Source organism: Larus michahellis, chromosome 2 (genome assembly GCF_964199755.1).
Source record: "Larus michahellis chromosome 2, bLarMic1.1, whole genome shotgun sequence".
In the NCBI taxonomy this organism is placed as follows: Eukaryota; Metazoa; Chordata; class Aves; order Charadriiformes; family Laridae; genus Larus; species Larus michahellis.
The window spans coordinates 37,678,569-37,697,675 of NC_133897.1; the positions used below are offsets into that span (position 1 = coordinate 37,678,569).

At 52.7% G+C, this 19,107-nt stretch overlaps 3 protein-coding genes and 1 long non-coding RNA gene across 5 annotated transcripts in view; 1 reads left to right on the plus strand and 3 right to left on the minus strand.

Moving 5' to 3' along the window:
* Positions 1 to 7,027: 7,027 nt before the first annotated feature.
* Positions 7,028 to 9,601, minus strand: HOXA1 (homeobox A1). The gene is made up of 2 exons (XM_074574906.1): positions 8,917 to 9,601; positions 7,028 to 8,496 (listed from the first exon to the last, which is right to left on the minus strand). Exons 1-2 carry the CDS (start codon positions 9,536 to 9,538, stop codon positions 8,141 to 8,143), a joined length of 978 nt encoding a protein of 325 aa, XP_074431007.1. The 5' UTR covers positions 9,539 to 9,601; the 3' UTR covers positions 7,028 to 8,140.
* Positions 9,602 to 9,869: 268 nt separating this feature from the next.
* LOC141738862 (uncharacterized) lies at positions 9,870 to 14,144 on the plus strand. 2 transcript variants are annotated; one of them, XR_012585507.1, is made up of 3 exons: positions 9,870 to 9,997; positions 12,308 to 12,592; positions 13,287 to 14,144. It is a non-coding gene; the product is annotated as an uncharacterized LOC141738862 (long non-coding RNA). The 2 variants fall into 2 exon arrangements; XR_012585506.1 differs by having other exon boundaries at positions 12,308 to 14,144.
* Positions 14,145 to 14,217: 73 nt separating this feature from the next.
* Positions 14,218 to 19,107, minus strand: HOXA2 (homeobox A2). Its single transcript, XM_074574911.1, has 2 exons — positions 15,704 to 19,107; positions 14,218 to 14,980 (listed from the first exon to the last, which is right to left on the minus strand). Exons 1-2 carry the CDS (start codon positions 16,083 to 16,085, stop codon positions 14,235 to 14,237), a joined length of 1,128 nt encoding a protein of 375 aa, XP_074431012.1. The 5' UTR covers positions 16,086 to 19,107; the 3' UTR covers positions 14,218 to 14,234.
* Positions 15,828 to 19,107, minus strand: part of HOXA3 (homeobox A3) — a 49,979-nt gene continuing 46,699 nt past the window's right edge. Inside the window, exon 4 of the transcript XR_012585505.1 lies at positions 15,828 to 15,923. The gene's annotated coding sequence lies outside the window, so the exon portion shown is untranslated. The remainder of the gene's footprint in view (positions 15,924 to 19,107) is intronic.

Here is a 19,107-nt window from a genome sequence, read left to right on the forward strand (position 1 = left end):
CCTGTCTGCAGTATTTTCTAAGGCAAAACTCCACTGATTTTAATGAAAAAGGTCTGCAGAAGAGGGTCCCATTATGTGTTCTATATTTAATCCTGGTTAAAATGGGTTACTGAAGGGCCTCCTCCATACCTGTATTTTGAACAGGATCATAGTTAAGGTTGCAGCTAAGATTTGTTTTTAAACCAAGCCTCAATGATTTGCATTTATTTTGACTCACACCTACTGTTCTTTCTGATAGCAGCAAATATTTTAAATGCATCATCTTCCCCTTCCACGAGCAGGATTCTCCTGTGGTTGCTCACATACACGGTACAAAAAAGCCCATTGAATGTCTGACCAGAAGATTTCTTCTTGGGTTCCCACCACTTTCAGCACACAGTCTGCCCTGCTGTCTTCTCAATGAAAAGCAGAGGGGACATTTTTGCCCATTCTTGAATAAGGAGTTTGCAGTTAGGGCCTGATCCAGAGCCTGGAGTAACGGCCATGGCTTCTTTTGTTTCAGCTCCAGCAAAAGTGGGAGTCAACCTGTGTGGTTGACTGGTCTCGAAACACATCACCGTGTTCAGAAAGGGGATTACACGGAGATTATCTGGATTTCTAGAGTCTCTGATCTGATTTGCAACCAAACTGTTTTGTTAGAGGAGCCTCAGCAGAATTTTCAGTGGGTTTTGTCTGTGTTCCTAATATGCTTTACTGTGCCATTCAAAACCTGGGGGGAGAAAGGTGTGATTCGAAGAGAGAAAAGTTATCTTTACTGGTGGATTACCAGATTCAATGAGCCTAATCTTTCGATTTGCAGACCTGTGGGTCTCAAGTGAGCTGAATCTCCCTGCGCAATGAGCCACAGTAGGTCCCACTCAAAGCCGATGTGTGCATGGGGTCAAGTGCCAGCCTCTGCTAGCATTCAAACCTTTCAGTTTGTGAGCTGACTCGAAAGAAGCTCCGGTAATGCCTCTTTAAATTAATCTGAATTCTGGGGGAACATACACGTTCCTGTGGATAAGGACACAGCATGTTTCTTGTGCGGTGTGAGCTGAGGTGTGTCATTGAGGGTAGGTCTTCTCAGACCCTTTTTGCCTCACCCTCTGTTTTCATGATCATTGCCTTGCCTCCTAGCACTGTCAGAAATACGAAAAATAAAATATGTGGAGGGGGATGTAATAAACTGCAAAGCCCCACGGGGCCCTGCCTCTCTGCAATACCCGCTTCCATGTCTAAACATATTGTTCATGCTAATACTGTTTGCTGGAAGGAGTGTTCCTCCAAGATAACATTTTTGCACAGTGAAATAAATATGCCTGGCTCTTCGATGGCTCAGCTCGGATGGGATCACCTTTCAGTTTCTAGACAGATGGGGTTTTTTTTGCTTTCTTTTTTTCCCCAGCACAGCATGTGGAACACAACACTACCCCAACCAATGCATTTTGTTTTATGATCCATCTGTCCTTAGAACCATGCATAGATGTTAAATCCACTGATATAACAGAGCAGTGCTGCAGGGATTTTATTTCTTGCAAAATAGACTAGTCTGGTTAAAGTCTCTACCTTTGCTAGGTGCTAGCAGGAATATTTTTACAACTATGCTAAGAAAATAAATTGAAGCTGGCATGGCATTTTCAGTGCAACTGATGTTTTGCACAGGAGTCAGTTGAAGTAGTAGACCTGTTGCAAAAGTGAAGAAAAAGCTTTGTTGTATCGGTACAGAGGAGTTTTAATTAAAGCGGCATAGAAATCCCCACCCCTGTGGCTTAGCCCCTTCCATAACCTTCACCTTCTTATGAAGGCAGAGAGAATTCTGGACAAGTGGTTGTTCTCTGAGACTCCTCCAGTGTGCTCCCCCTGATTTGTCCCCAGATGTGATTTACACAGATGTGCTTTGCACCTGAAGGCTCACTGGTGCTTGGTGGAGGAGAGATTCGCACTCCCCCCCGCCCCCCATTTCCACCGCCAGCCTCACCCCCATCTCTTTTCATTACCTAATGAACCTGGTCTCCTGTGTTTTCTCTGCTCTTTATTCCATGTCACCGGGGCTGAGTGACTGCTGAAGATGAGAGGGGATGAGGAGTGTGAAGAGGGAAGCTTCTGCCTTTGGTCTGAGCCTGACGGGAAATGATGAAAACCACATGGGCTATGAAAAAGTCCAGTCCAACTTTCTGTTTACCGAGCTCCCTAGAAACGTCAACATCTGTCACCAAGTTACCCCTAAAAGGGGCACCCCCTTGCCACAGGACCCCGATGGCAGGTCCCATCCCTCTTCCCCCAGCACGGGCTGGAGCGGAGGGGTGTTGACAGAGGGAAAAGGGAGGTTATCCGGGATTTGGTGATGGCTGTATTAATAGACAAAGGAGATCAGAAGCGATACCCCTGGCTCAGCGCTGCGATGCCACCTCCGGCGCGGCCGGCCGGCCCGCAGACAGCCGGCAGGGCTTGTGGGGGGAGGGCCGCCGGGGCACCCCCCGGCTGAGCTCGGTGCTTGCCCTCCCTGCAGCCGGTGGCCCGAAGGAGGGACCCGCCGAGCTGGGTGCGGAGGAGCGGGGCCGCCGGGCACGGCGCCCCCGCCGCCCCCCCCACCGGGCGAGGCGCGGAGAGGCGCGGAGCGGCCCGGCGGCCGCGGCCCCGCTTCGTTGTTATTACAATGCACACAACGAATTTTCCTCGTATTAGTCATTTCCCGAAGATCAAACCCGAAGACAGCTGCGAATGCAATCGATCCCTACAAAATGCGTTGGCGAAGCGTTCAATCAAAGTAGATATTTCCTTGGATTTATTTCTTTTTTATTTTTTTTAATAATCGATAGCATATTGCTTTTTTTTTTTTTTTCCTGCCGGCGAGTGTCCCGCCGAGTTACAACCCCGCGTAGGGCAGAATTAGAAAACCTGTAAATACTTATGCGCAAAGCCAAGCGTATCGGATGCAAAGAGCAACTGCTGCGCAGCGCCGGGAAGCCGGGCAGGCACCGGGACAGGCACCGGGGCAGGGCGGGTGGGTCCCCGGGTGGGTCCCCCGACTCCCGACAGCTCGGACACTTCCTACAACTGTTGGCGAGCGAAAACGCTCCATGAGTCCCTGTATTTTCCCAAGCCCTCCGCTTCCCGCTGGCTACACCACGTCTGAGATGGATGTGAACATAGGCACCAGAGTTGGTGGCTCAGATTGGCTTCGTGTCCTCTCGCCGTCCCTCTTTTGAGATTGTATTTGGTCTTATTTGATTTTTTTTTTCTTTTTGCTACTTTTACTTTCTTGTAGGGGGAGAATTTTTGCAAGGCGTCGAGTTTGTATTTATAAACTGAGCACACGGAAAAGTCATGAACCAGCTAATGATTTCATTGTAATAGAGGTTGATCATTATTCAGCGACCTTTTTAATCAACAGTCCCGATTTAACTTTACGAGATATACACTTTCAAGGAAAACAGATCGGAAAGCCAAAATAATTGTAAAAATAACGTCTGAAACATTCTCCGTGTGGAACAAATTCTTAAAATATGTCATTGCCTATAAAAAATAGCTCGGAAGCATTTTTTCCGGGCCAATTTCTGCTCGTATTACCGAAATGTGTAATCCTTTTGAAGTTGCATGGCATAAAGGGCTCCTCGCATGATCAAAATCAACAAAGTTTGCCCCCAGATTTTTAGGCACAAGGAAAGACTTCTTTTCTCTAGAGCTCCCATTGATTTCAATGGTCCTTCTGAGCCTGAAACGGGAGTAACTGTGACCTGTAATATTTTATGACACATAAACCATAAAAGAATAATGTTAACACTGAAAGTCGGCCAAGTAGCATGCCTGGGGGAGAAAAGGAATGTTTGCCTTGGAAAGGGAGAAAGGGAAAAAGGAGAGAGAAAGAGGGAGAGAAAGGGAGAAAAAAGTGAGAGAGAAAGACACAGAAAAAGACAGAAAGAAGGAAAGAAGAAGGAAAGGAAAGAAAAGAAAGAAAGAAATATTTTTTAAATATATTTTATTGGTATTTATTCATATATTATTCATTTCATTATTTCTGTATTCCCTTTTTGTGGTTACCAGTTTACTGCGATCTCACAGAGCTAATTGCTAGGGGAAAACAAACAAGAGATCTTGCTCCTAACCTTATGGGGAAAAATATTCCGAAACGATTCTTTCCCAAAAAAAATTTGCGGACCCCCCCCTCCCCGCCGCGTCGAGGGCCCCCGCCGTGTCGCGGGCGGGGAACGGTCCCCTCCCGTCCCCTCCCCGCCGCGCCGCTGCCGTCCGGGCTCTCCCGCCGGCGGCCCCGGGGCTCGGTCCGGCTCGGAGCCTCCCGGGGACCCGGCCCGGAGCTCATCGCCTCTGGTGCCCGGGGTCCCCCCCAACGCCTGGGCAGGAGGGGGGTAGCTCCTGAGTAGTAATTTGCCGGTGAAAACACGCTGGACTCAATAGCCCAAACGTGAGCTGCCATTAGAGAGGTACTAATAAATCCCTATTAAGCATGCATTTATGCGGTGATTACGTGAACTTTGGCCTTTGAGGAGTCCCTGCAATTAGCAGCGACGTCCATCGCGTTTTGCCCGGATTTCTCTCTACTCTTTTCCCATAAAGGATGAAGAGGGGAGTATATCCCCGCGGCTCCGCCAGCGCCTCCAGCTGCCGGGCACGTCTCCAACCGCCCCCCCAGCGCCCACCACCGGGGAAAAAGCAAGCCCCCAGCACCCCTCCCTTTGCCCCCGACACCCCCCCCCACCGCCTCTGAAAATGCGGGATCTCTTGCGGGAAGACTTGTTTCCCGCACCCCCGGTACCTCTCGCCGGGGGTACCTGCCTTTACGCCGGCCTCGGGGGGAGATGCTGGGGTTTTGGGTGTCTCCGCAAACCAGCGGAAAGCGGTCAAGATTTAGTAAAAACTGCTGGGCAAAAAGGAGAGGAAAGTTGCCGCTGCCGGGGAGACAGCGAGAGGGAGAGAAGGAGAGGGATGACTCTGTAATTGTTGCCTTTACCGAGGCTGTGAGATTAACCACTGGGATTTATTCTAAAGTGACCCATCACCGAATTCATTTCTGCTTGAACTTTCGGTGAACCTGAGATTAAAGAGGGGAGAGCAGCTAAGCAGTTTGTTGTTAGCTGCCTTTTCAACAGCCCTTTCAGACTGAGTAAATATTGATCGGTTTCAATCTGATTGCCCCAGAGGAAAACACCAAAGCATCTCAATAGCCTCCAAAAGTAAACTTTAAAGGTGAACAGCAGAAATGGCCTTAAGTATGATAGGAAGATGCTAAACTCCGTTTGACATTTGGATGCGGTTTGGTGTGGGGTTTTTTGGTGGGGCTTTTTTTTTCATTTTTTCCCCCGAGACTCTAGGAAAAAAAAAAACTAAAATTTTTTTTTAAAGTGTAAAAACAAAAGGATCCCCACGACCTGAAGGGCAAATTAGTGTTTCCGTCGGGCCAAAGGACGCTGTGATTTTTGTCAGCGATATTTTTGTGGTAGAGACTCTAAGCTAAAGATTTTCATTCCTCTTTCCCACACGCCCTGACCCGAAAGGTTGATCGCATCGAAATAATAATAATAACGCTAACACAATGAGCTACGATAGGGAGATTTGGGGTGTCTTCTCTTGAAATCGATCAGGGCTGCGGAAAAAAAAAAAAAAAAAAAAGATAACCCGGGGTTTGGGCTTGGAAGGAGACGGGATTCTTTTCCGATGAATCGCTCACCGCGGATTGACGCACTGACAAGTGTCTTGTCTCTCGCATTTAGTCTATAATTTATGGCGGCTCTTTCTAACACATTAAGTCAACACCGGGGGAGCAGGGCTGCAGATCCGGATTCCAGCAATGTTTAGATCCAGATTTCGATATTGAAATGCCCTCATTGGCATGCAAATGCCACTTTAACACATCCAAGTCTCTGGAAGAAGGCCATCTGTTTTGCTTTGTGGCTTTACACTAATAAACAAAAGGTAAACTATATGACAGGAGGGGAAATGAAAGAAATAGAGGCATCGGCGGGAGCCTTTGGAGACGGCCCTGCTCCCTTGCAGATAGCTCGGCTCTTGATATGGCCGCCGCGCCTTGCAAATCAGGGCTTTTCTCTTTTGACACCAAAGTGAAGAAAATTTCGTTGTCTCTCTGCGGATCCCGCAAAGCCGAGCCTGCGTGGGCTACCCGGCCCCGGGAGAAGCCCGGGAGCACGCCCCCCCGCAGCTGGGCCGGGTGAAGATGTTATGCGTGTTTGCGCTGAATTTCAAGGGGCAGCAGTGACTTGAGACACCCCCCCGTCCAGCTGAGCGTGCCTCTGCTCCGTCCTGCCACCCGCTTTCTCCCCACACGCTCTCCCCCTCCCGCCTCCCTGACTCGCTGTTTATTTGACACCTCTTGGAAATCTTATATTTACCTGCGATAACTAGCTTTTTTTTTTTTCCCCCCCGCGGAAAAAAAAAAAAAAAAACAAAAAAGTGATGGTAGTGGAATGGGCTGGGGTTAATGCCAGAAGCACACTACCGAGCACCTGAGCCTGAGAGCCATCTCCGACCTTGGCACCCATCAGCCGCTGGGGATGGCAGCCTGGGGTGGGAGGGGGGGAAGAGAGAAGCCGGACCAGCTTAGTGCCCGGCTTAATTAAATGTGCAGCCCTTGGCGAGGGGCCTGCGATGTGAGGAAAGACTGGCTGAAGACAGTTTCTGCTTTTGAAGGGTGCTCTGTTTACGTAAGTGTCAGCATCCATCCCGAGGTGAAAAGGTTAGCACTTGACCCGGGAAGTTCTCGTGTTTGTGCTTCAGAAATAGATCGGGGTCATAAATTCCTCCCAGTTATGGAGGAGGGAGAGAAGGGCCTTATATTTTCTAAAAATAATATTGTTTGAGCATAGGAAAGGAAGAAGCTTTGTGTTATGAGTCGGCCTGGGCAGTCAGAGCTCTGACCCCGGCAAAACAACGCAATGAAGAGTAATGTTGGGAGACTCTTCCACCCTTTCCCCCTTGGAAAGGCCCCAGCAGCAGGAAATAAGGGAAACCAAACTGCTGAGCCCAGCCTGTGACTCAGCGCTGACGTCACGCAGAGGTAGGCAGACGAGGGCTACCTGAAAGTGGAATATATTTATTACAGACATTATAAGGACCCGTAAATCCTGCCCTGGCTTCCATCACCAGCGGAATCCCAGAGCCTTTCATGATTGTACAGAAAATCAGGAGGACATTTCGCTCACACACGACAACTGATAGAACTCAGTGTACCCGCAGTACAGCAAAGCACAGTGCGTCATGCAATGGTCTGGACACCAACCACAGAAATTATACATTCATTTGGCCATTCGTCACATTCACGAGTAGGTTGAAAAGACATCGAGTCTAAAGGAAGGTTAATATGAAAATAGGAAAAGGTGAGGTCTTTTGGACGGTTATACCCTTCGGTTGAGTATAATCCAGCACAGTATGGGGGGAGGAGGGGAGGCAAAGGATGGGGGGCAAGCACACCGGGTAAGGTTTACAAAACCTAGTGCAATTGAAGCCTTGTTTGTCACATTTAAAGAAATAGCGCTACTTTTTTTGAGGTATCTGCTTGAGCTTAAGACGTTTACTTGATACGGTCGTCGGCTTTACCAATATAAAAGTGGATCCAGTTTGGCGAATGCGTTCACCCTGCTTAACCTGATAATCGAAACGTCATTTCTAGAAAAATCTGTAAAAAGATAAATCTCTCGGACAAAGTATTTACAAGCAACAAACTCATAGACACGAACAAAGAATACATTAAATTAAGGGGATGAAAGTCCTATAATAAGTCGTGTAAACACTTGCAATAGTGCATCTCTTCGTGAGGTTATGTACCCTAGATCACCTGTCTTTCACTCAGGGAAACTCGGAGGACCGTCCTTGCAGCGGAGGAGGGAGAGACCCTTACACGTGTGCCAACACAGCTCCTCCGGCAGAAAGGGTTGAGGGGGAGCGGGATGGGGGGGGGGGCAAAAGAAAATCTCTTGGCACCAAAGCGCCGGGACCCGGCGGCTGGGAGGCGAGCGGGCGGCCGAGCCGGCACCCCCGGGGCCGGGCGGCGGCGGGGGCGAGGGGCACCGGCACCTCTCGGGGAAAGCGACCGAGGGACCGACCGAGGGACCGACATAACCGCGATGAGCGGACGCGAGCTGCGCTGGCGGGGGCGTCGCGACGGGCGGCCGTCGGGGCCCGTCGGGTCTCAGTTGGAGGCAGCCAGCGTGTCCGAGGCGCAGGAGGCGGGCGAGGCGCTGCAGGGCGACGAGCAGGACTTCTCCGAGGAGTCCTCCGCCTTCTCCTCGCAGCCCGTGGGGGTGGCGGGGGAGATGGGCAGCAGCCCTTCTTTCTCCCGTTTCTTTTGCTTCATACGCCGGTTCTGGAACCAGATCTTCACCTGCGTCTCGTTGAGCTGGAGGGAGGCGGCGATTTCCACCCGCCTGGCCCGGGTCAGGTACTTGTTGAAATGAAACTCCTTCTCCAGCTCGGTGAGCTGCTTGGTGGTGAAGTTAGTTCTGACGGTGTTGGGCTGCCCCACGAAGCCGTACTCGCCAGCCTTGCCTGCGAGGGGACATGCAGCGGTAAGTAAGCGCAAATGATTTATAGGCGACGTAATCAATATGTCCACACCGGCTAAGCGATAGGGAGCAAGAACTTCTTAGGATAAGAGGGAAGCCCCGGCAGGGTGAGTGATGGAGTGCGAGGTGCTAAACCGGAGTCAGCCTCTAGTGTCAGAGGAAACTTGATAAGTGGTTTATGAATTACAAGAAATACGACCGGGGGAGAGGCGGAGAGGGGGCAGTCGGGAATAAGCGGCGCTGGCTCCCAGCGCCGCGGGCAGACGGCTGCGGCTGCTCTCAGTGGTGCGGGCCGCCCTATCTGCCCCACCGCCCCGCAGGGCACCGCGCCGCCTGCCCCGCACCCACGGCAGAGCGGGAGAGGAGCGGCCCCCCCGCCCCGGCCCTCCCGCCGGCCACTGACCTGTTTTGGGTGGGTTTCTTTTCACTTTCATCCAGTCGAAGGTTTGCGCCGGCGGCGAGGTCTCGGCGGAGGGGGAGCGGGCGTTTTCCCGGTGGCCGGCGTGGAGGGGAGACAGGGCATGGTTGTAGGTGCCCAGGGGCAGGCTCTGCTGCTCCTGCCCGTAGGGGGGAGGCACGTACTGAGCGGGACCCCCCGCGTAGCCCTGGTGCGGGTGCTGCGCGGCGGCGGCGGAGGAGGAGATGCTCCCGGAGTAGACGGCGGGGGCGCAGGGGGGGAAGCCGCCGCCCAGCTCCGCGTCCTGCCCGAGGGGGTAGGGGCCGTACGCCGGTCCGAAGCCCTGCGAGCCGTAGGTCGGGCCGCAGCCGGGGTGCGCGTAGGACACCCCCAGGCCGCCGTGGTGCTGGTAGGCGGCGGGCTGGGCCGGGGGGTGGTGGTGGTGGTGGTGGCGGTGGGGGCTGATGGGCACCCCGCGGCCCGCCAGGAAGCGGTCCTCCCCGCTGCAGCTGCCGGCGCTGACGGCGCAGGGCTGGAAAGTTGTAATCCCGTGGTCGGGGTGGTAGGCGCGGGCGGCGCAGCCCCCCGCCTCGCCGCCGAGGACGGGGTACTCGAGGAAGGAGCTCATCCTCGCCGCGTCCCTCTGTCACGCCGCCACCGGGTCTTCAGCGTCCGGCGGGGCCGCACCAACTTTCCCACTTCCTCCATGGGGCCGGCAGGAAAATGACACGAAGGTACAGGCAGCGGGCAGGCACGTGGGGGGCGGCAGCCAATGGCTGCGGCGCCTGCGGGACTTTCCCGGCTCCTGCCGCTGATAGATCGCCGCGTCGGGGGCATTTAAACGCCGAGCGCTCCGACGGCGCGGCACGGCACGGCGCGGCGCGGCACCGCGGGGCAGGGCGGCGGCGGCGGCCCCCCGGGGGGGAGGGGGGGCTGAGGCGGGGGGTGGGGGGGCCGGGCCGAGCTGTCGCCCCGCCGCCGCCGCCGCCGCCGCCAGCGGGGTCCCGCCCGCCGTCTGAGAGGGGAAGGCAGGAGAGACCCGGAGGATGCGCCCGGCCCGCCGAGCCCACTGGCCGTCACCTCCAGGGTGAGTGCTGCTGCAGGGAGGGTGCCCCGGCGCCTCCCCTGCTGTCGGCGCTGTCAGGTCGGCGCTGGGCACCTCCGCCGACCCCCGCCCCCCATGCCTCGGCCGAGGTCGCGGGGGGGCGGCTGGATCCGCGATACGGGGCGGGGGGTGGCGCGGGCAGCGCTGAGAGCATCAGCCCTGGGGACGGGGATAAGGATGGGACCGTGGATATTGTTGGAGACTGCCATGGGGACGGGGATGAAGATAGGGACGGGGATGAGGATAAGGCGGAGAATAGGGACGGGGACGAGGATATGGATGGGGATGGGGTGGGGACGGGGATGGGGACGGGGACGAGGCCGAAGGATGTCGTTGCTCCTGCCCCGCCGCAGTCCCAGCGCGACGCGACGCCAAGAGTTAAAGGGGCTTGTCCAGCCGCATCACCAGGCGGCCGCGGACATTAGCATGGAAATGAGCCGCTTTTGGAACTGACGGCCATTGTACTCTGCCGGGCCCACTGGCCTCCCCCTGGCCCGCATCCTTGCTCCCCCCGCACCTCCGCCGGGCTCACCCGCGCCAGCCCGGGGCTGGGGTAGGGGAGGAGGAGCCGGGGGCAGGGGGACGGATGATGGGGCGGGGGCCCGCGGGCTCCGCAGCCCATCTGCTGGGTCCCTGCGGTGCCGCTGCCTCCCTGGGACCGGGCGGGGGGAAGGCTGCCCGGGGTGCCGCGGGTCGCAGCCCGGCGGCCCGGGGAGGCGGCTCGGGGCAGGGGCAGAAGAGCGGCGGGAGGCGCAGGGCCCGCCGCCCCGGCCCCTTTGTCCCTGCTCTCCGCCACCCGGGCCGGCAGTGGCGGGAGGTGGCAGATGGCCAGTGGCAGAGGCGGCCCCAGGACCCTTGGGAACCGCGCTGAGCATCGCCATAAACCTACCCCTCCCCACCCCCACGGAAAAATAAAAAGGGCTCATGGATAGAGAAAGAGGGAGGGCGGTGGGATGTGGATTGCGACCTCATATGCGGTTTACATATGCGGAAAAGGAAAGGGGAGGTAAAGGCCGGGCGTCCCTCCGTCCCGGGGCACCCAGCCGTCTGCAGGGAGAGAGGATGGCACCAACCCGCTTCATAGAGGCGTCCTGCGAAACGTTAATCTCGGGGATGCATGGATGGATGGAAAGTCACCTCCCCTGCCACCAGCTCCAGGAGGGGCTGGCCGCTGTAGTTCTGCAGGTGCATTTCTAGCCATCTCCTACGTCCCTCTGTTCTCACGCTTGGTTCTTGCTTGTTTTGAAATCCAAAAGGCTCTTCTACCCCGCCACCTCTCCCTGCTCACGAACACACGCACACACAAACCCTCAAGCTCCGCCCTCCCACACGAACTACAACATCCTCTCCTAGGTGCAGAGCTCTCCTACTGCTATTAGGTCAGCCCTTTTCCCATGCCACCTCCATGGCCTCTCTACTGCCAGCCAAAACCGAAGGGCTGCTTTATGCCTTCAGTATTTCTATTTGTTCTGATTTACTGCGCAGGCACGGATGGTTAAGGGCCCTCTGGAAAGGTTCAGTTTCTTAAACTCCAGGGGGGCGGAGCGGAGGACAAGAGCAACAACACTCCAGAGGCATTTACGGCATTATACTGCACCAATTTTGGCTATGGTTACGGCTGTAAACACATTTATTTCATTCTTGTAAACCAGTTGTGATAAATGCTTCATAAGGCAGAGAAAAAAGGCAGGCTGCTGGGACTGTTTACTAATAAAAGGGCTGGCATCTTTTCAGTGCTTTTTCACAACAGCCGGCCAAGAAAAAAAAAGTATATTTTACTATAAATGGTGCTTTTTTACCCGTAAATTCCGCCGAGTCCCAGCGCCTCTCTTACAGTCTCCAGCACCCTGAAATCCCTTTTTCTCTCCCTTTTTCGTGCCATTGTCTCTTTTGTTGCATTGTCTCTCTGGAGGGGCTTTGCTGCCTGTACTGTGCGTGGGGGCAACATCATGAGAAGGGCCGTAGCAGAGGGGACACCCCCCCGCTTCCTCCGCGGCCCGGCGAGGGAGAGCTGCCGCCCCTTCCCCCTGCCTGCAGGCCGGACCGGCCCCTCCGCTTCCCTCCGCGCCCCTCCGCGGCTCCGCTCCGCGTTTCCTGCCCCGCGACTGGGGCCGAGGGGGCGATCCCGGCGCTTTAGGCTTTTCCGTGGGAGCGTGCCCCCGCTCTGGCCCCAGGGCTCCCCGGGAGACTCGGAGGCGAGTCCTGCTCCCTGAATCCCCCCATTTATTTAAATAGGGTTTGCGAGAAGTTTAAATCTTGTAGCCTATTCTCCTTTTTTTTTTTTTTTTTAAGCTTTGTCAGCATCCAGAAATCTGGGCACAAAAGAACCCCCCACCCGTCCGTGCACGTTGCAGTCCAATTTAACCCAGTGGCAGAGGAGTTAAAATGCCGGTGAGGCTGCTCGCTTTCCGCAGGGACAGGGCTGGAGCAGAGAGAAGGACAAGAAGCAGGGCCGAGGTTTCGCCGCGTCCGCAGCTCAGCCAAGCTGTTGTTTTAAAAGAGCAATAAAAATGAATTATGACTAAACGCCTTCTCACTTAATGGTTTTAGACGGGGATCCCCAGCCCCGGCAAATACGTAAGAGGATTTTTATTTGTGCATGTGTTCCTGCAATTGATCTCTTTGATGACATTCTCATTCATAGAAAGAGTTTGATTTATGACTTTCGGAAGAATTGCGTTCAGCCCTTCCAGCTATAACCCACGCATCCCAGCTCCACAACGTGTTGCAGAGCTAGGAGACAACACTCCTCGCACGGACGGGCAGCAGAGCCCCGGCCACAAACCCCCGCCCAAGCCCCACTCGCCTGTGCGGTGTCACCACACGCACCCAGCACGCATACGGGGAGCCACGATCGCACCCGCCCGGGATCCCCCGGCCCCGCAGCGGCCGAGCCCCGCTGGCATCTGTTGCTCGGTTTTAGCCCGAAGGACGGGGCTCACTCTCCGCTTTGGGGTCCGGCACCGCCGCTAGCCGGGTGGCAAGCAATTTGATGGCGACTTCTGAAAGCCCGTCTTTGCTGCCGCAAGCAGAGGGTGGGGGAGCCCCGAGGAAATTGTAACTTTAAAGTTACGGGTTTCCCCTTTTCGTTTATCAGTCCTTCGTCCGGCAAGAAGGTTTAAACAAAAATAGCTTCGGCTGTGCCCCTGCACCGCCCCTCAAAAAAGGAGTGGAGTGGCTGATTCTTCCCTGAATGTTCTTTTTTTCCCCCGCGTTTGTGCCACCCTTTTGATTTTGCAGGCACTAACTTCTCCATTTCCTCTCCTTCTAGGACTGATTCCTTGGACCGCTCAGCACGTGAGAAGTAACCAAGCGCACTCTCTGTGAGCTCTGATATTTTTAAGATACGCTTCCTGAAACAGCTTGATAGCTGCTAAGCGCTACTTTCTAGAAAAACAGGATTATTTTTTTAAAAAAGCGCCTTTCGTGTATGTAGCAGGGTAGTTTCTGTAGGAGACGCTTATTCTACTGTGTCTCTCTTATGTTTTGCCTGTAAGAGAGAAAGTGCTCGTTCATGCTTTTGTTACAGCTCAGCATTTCCAAGCTTTGTATCCTCACGGAGATAAGATGCTACATTTATACATTAAAAGGAAGAGATCTCCATCAAAGCTGTGAATGGTTTTAGTTTGCTTTTGTTTTGGTTTGTTGGGGTTTTTTTTTCCCGTGTTAAAATCCTTGCAATAAAGAATTTGAACGTGTTTTTCTCTCTAATATATGTCCTAAATTGTGAAAAGGGGAGAGCTCATAGTCAGAATGTTTGATTTTGATTATTAGTAAATTAAGAGCAGAAGGGATAGGGAGAAATACCCGGCATGTTATCAGTCTTGAAAGGAGAGATAAAGAGAGGGAGAAAGAGAAAGAAAAAAAGAGAAAGCTCCTTGTAGCAAACAAGAATTTATTCTACCAAAAATACTTATGACAACGCATCCTAATGCAATACAAAAATAAAAAGAAAGTGAAGATACAATTCCTATATAATCACTTTCTTACAGACCTCATATATTGCTTTCATAGAAGGACCTAGAATGTGGCTAGGTTTAAATTGAACACAACTAAAACTTCGTAAGAAACGGCAAAATGACACAGCAGAGTGAGGTAATAAACAGAAAATACTGACCAGGAAAAGGGAGGGAAAAAAATAAAATTAATTCACGGGAAAAATAAAGAAGAAGAATAAGGAGGAGAAAGCAGGACCCTTGGAGAGGACGTCTTTAATTTCTCAGTAATTCAGATGCTGCAAGTCAATTGTGGTGAGTGTGTCTGTAAAAAAGTCAAAACTGTCAGCAGAAATATCTACGGGACTGTCCAGAGATCCTGGCAAACTGGGGGAAACTGCATCTGAAAGCTGTAGGCAGGAATCTGAGGAGAAAACGTTAAAGTCCTGTAAAGAAGGGACATCTAGGGCCTCAGGACTGTCATTGTTCAGGCCAGCTGCACAGTTCTGGGCCATTGTTGAGAGGCAGTTTTGAACAGTGGGTGACTGGTGTTGAAAATGTTTCAGATTTTTCTCATTGCTCGTTAAAGGCGAAACGGGGAAAATTTGGGACTCTCCATTGTGCGCATTCTGCGCCTGCTGCTGGGAGAGGGCATTCTGCTGGAAAGCGTAGCCTTCCCGCTCCAAAAGAGCGCCGGAGACGTTGCTGAGGGCTTGCTCGAAGAGGGATTTCTCCTCCTCCTCCTCCTCCGCCGCTTTCTCTGGGTCCTCTAGGCTCTTAAATTTCCCCTCGCTGTTTTGGTTCTCCTTGCACTGGGTCTGTCTCTTGTGTTTCATCCTCCTGTTCTGGAACCAGACTTTGACTTGTCTCTCGGTCAGATCCAGCAAGGCTGCAATCTCAACCCTCCTTGGTCTACAGAGATACTTGTTGAAATGAAATTCTTTCTCTAGCTCCAAAAGCTGGGTGTTGGTGTAAGCCGTCCTCAGCCGCCTAGATCCACCGCTACCACTATCGGGGATTTCAAGGGGGTCTGTTAAAAAAGAAAAACAAAAAAAAAAAAAAAGAAAAAAAAAAAGAAAAAGAAAAACACCCACCACCACACGCACCCCAAAGCACCACCGTCAGAACAGCGAAAGCAAAAACACACGCACGCACACACAAAACAGATAAATGCACGGATTGAATTTCAGCACCCGAGCACATCGCATCCCGGGGCGGGGGGGGCTGGCGAGGGGGGGGGGGGGGAGTGCTCTCTCTGCACGTATGTGACTATATCTATATGTCCATATAGCATAAAATAGCAACTGCAACAAAATGGCCGCCTTTGGATGCAGTAAACCCATTGTGTTGCACTGCTGAGCGCCCGGTGCTGCGTGCCCCTCGGCCACCTCCGCAAAATTGCTGCCTCCAGCTCCCCAACCTCCCCACACCAGAGCAAACTTTATATTAGCCATACCGCAATTTATAATTAATGCATCAGCTGCTTAGCTGAGCGGGAGCAATCTATCACTCTTCATTACTGTCAAATATCCTAACTCTAGGACGGCGAGACAAGAGAGGTCAGCTCCAACTCAAATAAATCATCCCGCATTAAGCAAGTTGGGGGAAAAGTTTGGGTTTCCAGCGAGCCCGGCCAGCTCCGTCCTTCCCCGCCCGCCCGCCCCTCCGCCTCGTCCCCCCGCGAAGCCGGGGGGTTGCGGGGAGCCAAAAAAAAGCGGCCCGGCGGGGCCGGCGGCAAGTCTTTTGGACTGACCTTTGTGGCTGAGGCAGGCAGGTCCAGCGGCTGAGGCGGAGGCCGAGGCGGGCGGCAGCGCGGATCGCTTGGACGCCTTTTTCTCTTTCATCCAGGGGTACTCCGGGGGCGGCGGGGCGCCGGCGGGGCCCGGGCTGCCGCTGCGGCCGCGGGGGCTCGCCTTGGGGCGACCGCCGCCGCTGTGGCGAGGGTGGCTGCCGGGGTTCAGGCTGGGGATGGTCTGCTCGAAAGGAGGAGGAATCAGTGTCGAGTGTGAAAGCGTCGAGTTCTTGATTGATGAACTTTGAAATGTATCACCGACAGGGGGAAAAGATGTCAGGCACTCAGCAAGCGATGGCTGGCTATTGATAAAACCGATCTCTCGCTCAAATGCGAAATTCATGGCCTTCAACTGGCAGCCCCCGCGGAGAAAAAGTTCCCTCGGATTCAGGGGGCTCGGGGGGGGGAAGGCCCAGGAAAAAGGAGAGAGAGGAGAAAAAAATATAGCATAGAAGATCGCTGGTGGGGTGTTTTTTTTCTAATTCACTGATTACAGCCGTATGGGGACCGTGCTACTATTAAACTATTGAATTCATGGAGACAAGGTTGAAATTGGACCGAATTGGCTGTCACATGATTGCCTCTGCCCAATGACAATTTGGGCTTTAATCAAAAGAAGCCACTGTCTGTTTGATTGATCCAAAAAAGTCGGGAAGGAACGCCTCATTGGGGGCCAGAAAGGCTTTATTTACACTTTTTTTAAAGAGGGAAATGATATCTCGAGTATCTATCCCCTTGGCGTCCTAATCTGAAATGATCGGGGATGGGGGGAAGGGTGCGTGTGCGTGGATATGTTTGTGTGAGAGGCTGCGAGTGTGTGTGTGTGCGCGGGAGTGTGTGTGTGTGTGTGTGTGGCTGCTTGTCCTGCAGCCTGCTGCCTCCCTCGCCTCCACCCGCACACTCTTCTCTCATTGTTTGGGACTGTCAGGAAAACGCTTTGCACCTCACAAATCATTTAAGCACCTCAATCTGACGCCTTGAGTCATTAACAAAGTAATCCATTAATCTTCAAAGTTTTGACACCGCCAGGCCCCCGCATAAGAAGTTGCACCCAGGCAGGAGTCTGAAGCAGAGGGTCTTGATTTTTTCCTAGGAATAGCACTTCCTTCAAAACTAGTTTCTCCTTCCCGACTCAGCCTCGATGGGCTCCTTTTTCTTTCCTTCTTTTTTTTCCCTTGTTTGTTTCTCTTTTTTTTTCTTTTTTCCTTTCTTTTTTCCTTTCTTTACCCTTTCTCATTTTTTTCTTTGTTTTTTTCTTTTTTTCTTTTTTTCTTTTTTTCTTTTTTTTTTTTTTTTTTGGTAGCTCTCGGGTGTACAGTACGGAGAACAATTGGCCGCCGGTGCCGAGCCATTGTTTAACAGGATCTTCCTCAGCAACCTTGCTTCTAGGGGAAGAGTCACATAGGCAGCAGCCCTTGTGCTTCATGACTTCCCTCTCCAGTTGGCTTCCCGGGATTGGACCGTAAAACATAACCCTAGGAGTACCTCTCTGGGCGAGCCAAATCGCGAGGCTGCAAACGCGTCTGGCTGTTGCCTCTTTAAAAAAAACCCCAAATCCTGTGCCTTAGCTTGCAAACGATACTCCCGTCTGCTGGCATAATTTGCTTAATAACCGTAGTAGGCTGGGTCTGGTGAGTATTTTCGATTACCAGGAAATATATGGGCTGGTAGCGGGTTTGTTTTCACGGGGGCCAGGCAGAGCGAAAATGCTGCGGGGTTATGACTTGAGAGACGGCACTCGCCTCCGACGCTTGGCTCTCGCCGCCGCCGCCTCCAGTCGCCCCTGCTAGGTCGAGGCAAGTCCAGAATTTGGATGCTTTGGGCACACAATTTTCCAACCAGACTGAGGCGAGAGGGAGAGCGATGACAATGATGGCCACAATCACCAGCCTGATGAATCCTGTGGTCACAGCCGCCCACGGGCAGCCCCGGACGGGGCTGGCTTGCCTTCCCGCGGAACCCGGGGTGCCCGACGGGTCGGGGTGCGCCGGGGGGCTCGGGGGGTGTGTGGGATGGCGCTCCCCAGCCGCTCTCCGCGTCCTCGAGGAGCCAGGGACCATCGCCAGGGCGATGCCGTGCCGTCTCGCTTTATTTTCGGAGTTGCCAAAAAGGGGTCGGCAAGCGTCTTCGTAATTAATAAAAATAAAAAAAAAAAAAAAAAAAAAAAAGGAAGAAAAAGAAAGAGGGGAGGGGGGAGAAAAAAAAAGAAAACAAGACCCCAAGCACTCAGCGGATCAGTCGGCGTCCAGACTGCACGAAGTGCATTTAAAAAATCGGTTTTAAGTTAATGCACCCACAAGATGTAGCATATCTGCGAAGGCATTGGAGAGAGGGGGAGGGGAGGGGCTGGGAGGCTTTAAATGGGCTTTTTGGTGGTTGCTTGTTTAAATAAAATATAGAACGAGACTTGTCATTTAATCCCTCAAAAGGGATGCCTTACAAATATCGATGCTGTTGGAAAATGCAAGGGGTTTAATTTCTTGCTTTTAGTCCAAACAAAGCTCTGGTGGTGTCTGTGCGCGATCAATCTTGGCCGCCAAAAGGTTTGACAGCTACTGGCCCTTAAGAACACATTTAAAGCTTCTTGCTCTTTCCGAGATCAAATGTGGCCGAGAAAAGAGGCAGAGCAAGAAACGCAAGTAAACAAGGAAAAAAGCTGCTTTTAAAATATGCTGGCAGAGGACTGGGCTGCTTGTGGGAAAAGTCCGGTTTTATTTTGCTTCTCAGTGCCTACCGTGGGGTCGGGCTTTTCTTGTCTTGTCTTTAATTTTTTTCCTTTTTTTTTTTTTCCCCTCTGGAAAATATTGGGATTAACAGCAGGATGACAAATAATAAAGAGAGAGGTTTGGACTTTAACCAGGCTTTGTGAGTAAAACCTGTGTGGGTGTCTCTATTCTGCACATTTGTTTCTTGTGGTCAGTCTAATACAAAAACCACCTGGAACAAAACCTTTGGAGAGGGGACGCGAAATTCTTGGGCAAATCAATTACTTCTGCCTCCAGAGGGATGTTTTAATCGGGCGAATCTTAAATGCAAAAATACAAATTCTTATTTGCAACCTCCAAGCTCCAGAGAAGGGGTTGAGTACGGTTTCTGAAAAGAAGGGGGCATAATCGCCTGTATTTTTCTTTCTCCGTAGTGGGAGGGGGGTGAAACGCCAAATTCCTTCTCTTCGAACATTTTCTTAAATGTAATTCGTGGTGCTAAAGGAGCCACACAGTAAGAATCACCGACTGTACCGTTACCTTTTGTTGTATCTAACCTAACCGATCCGAGGGGTTGGGGGGGATGGGGGGGTGGCTGCTTGAATTTTATACGGGCGCTCATTCGAAACGAGCAATGTCTTGCAATGTTGCAAAAATGCT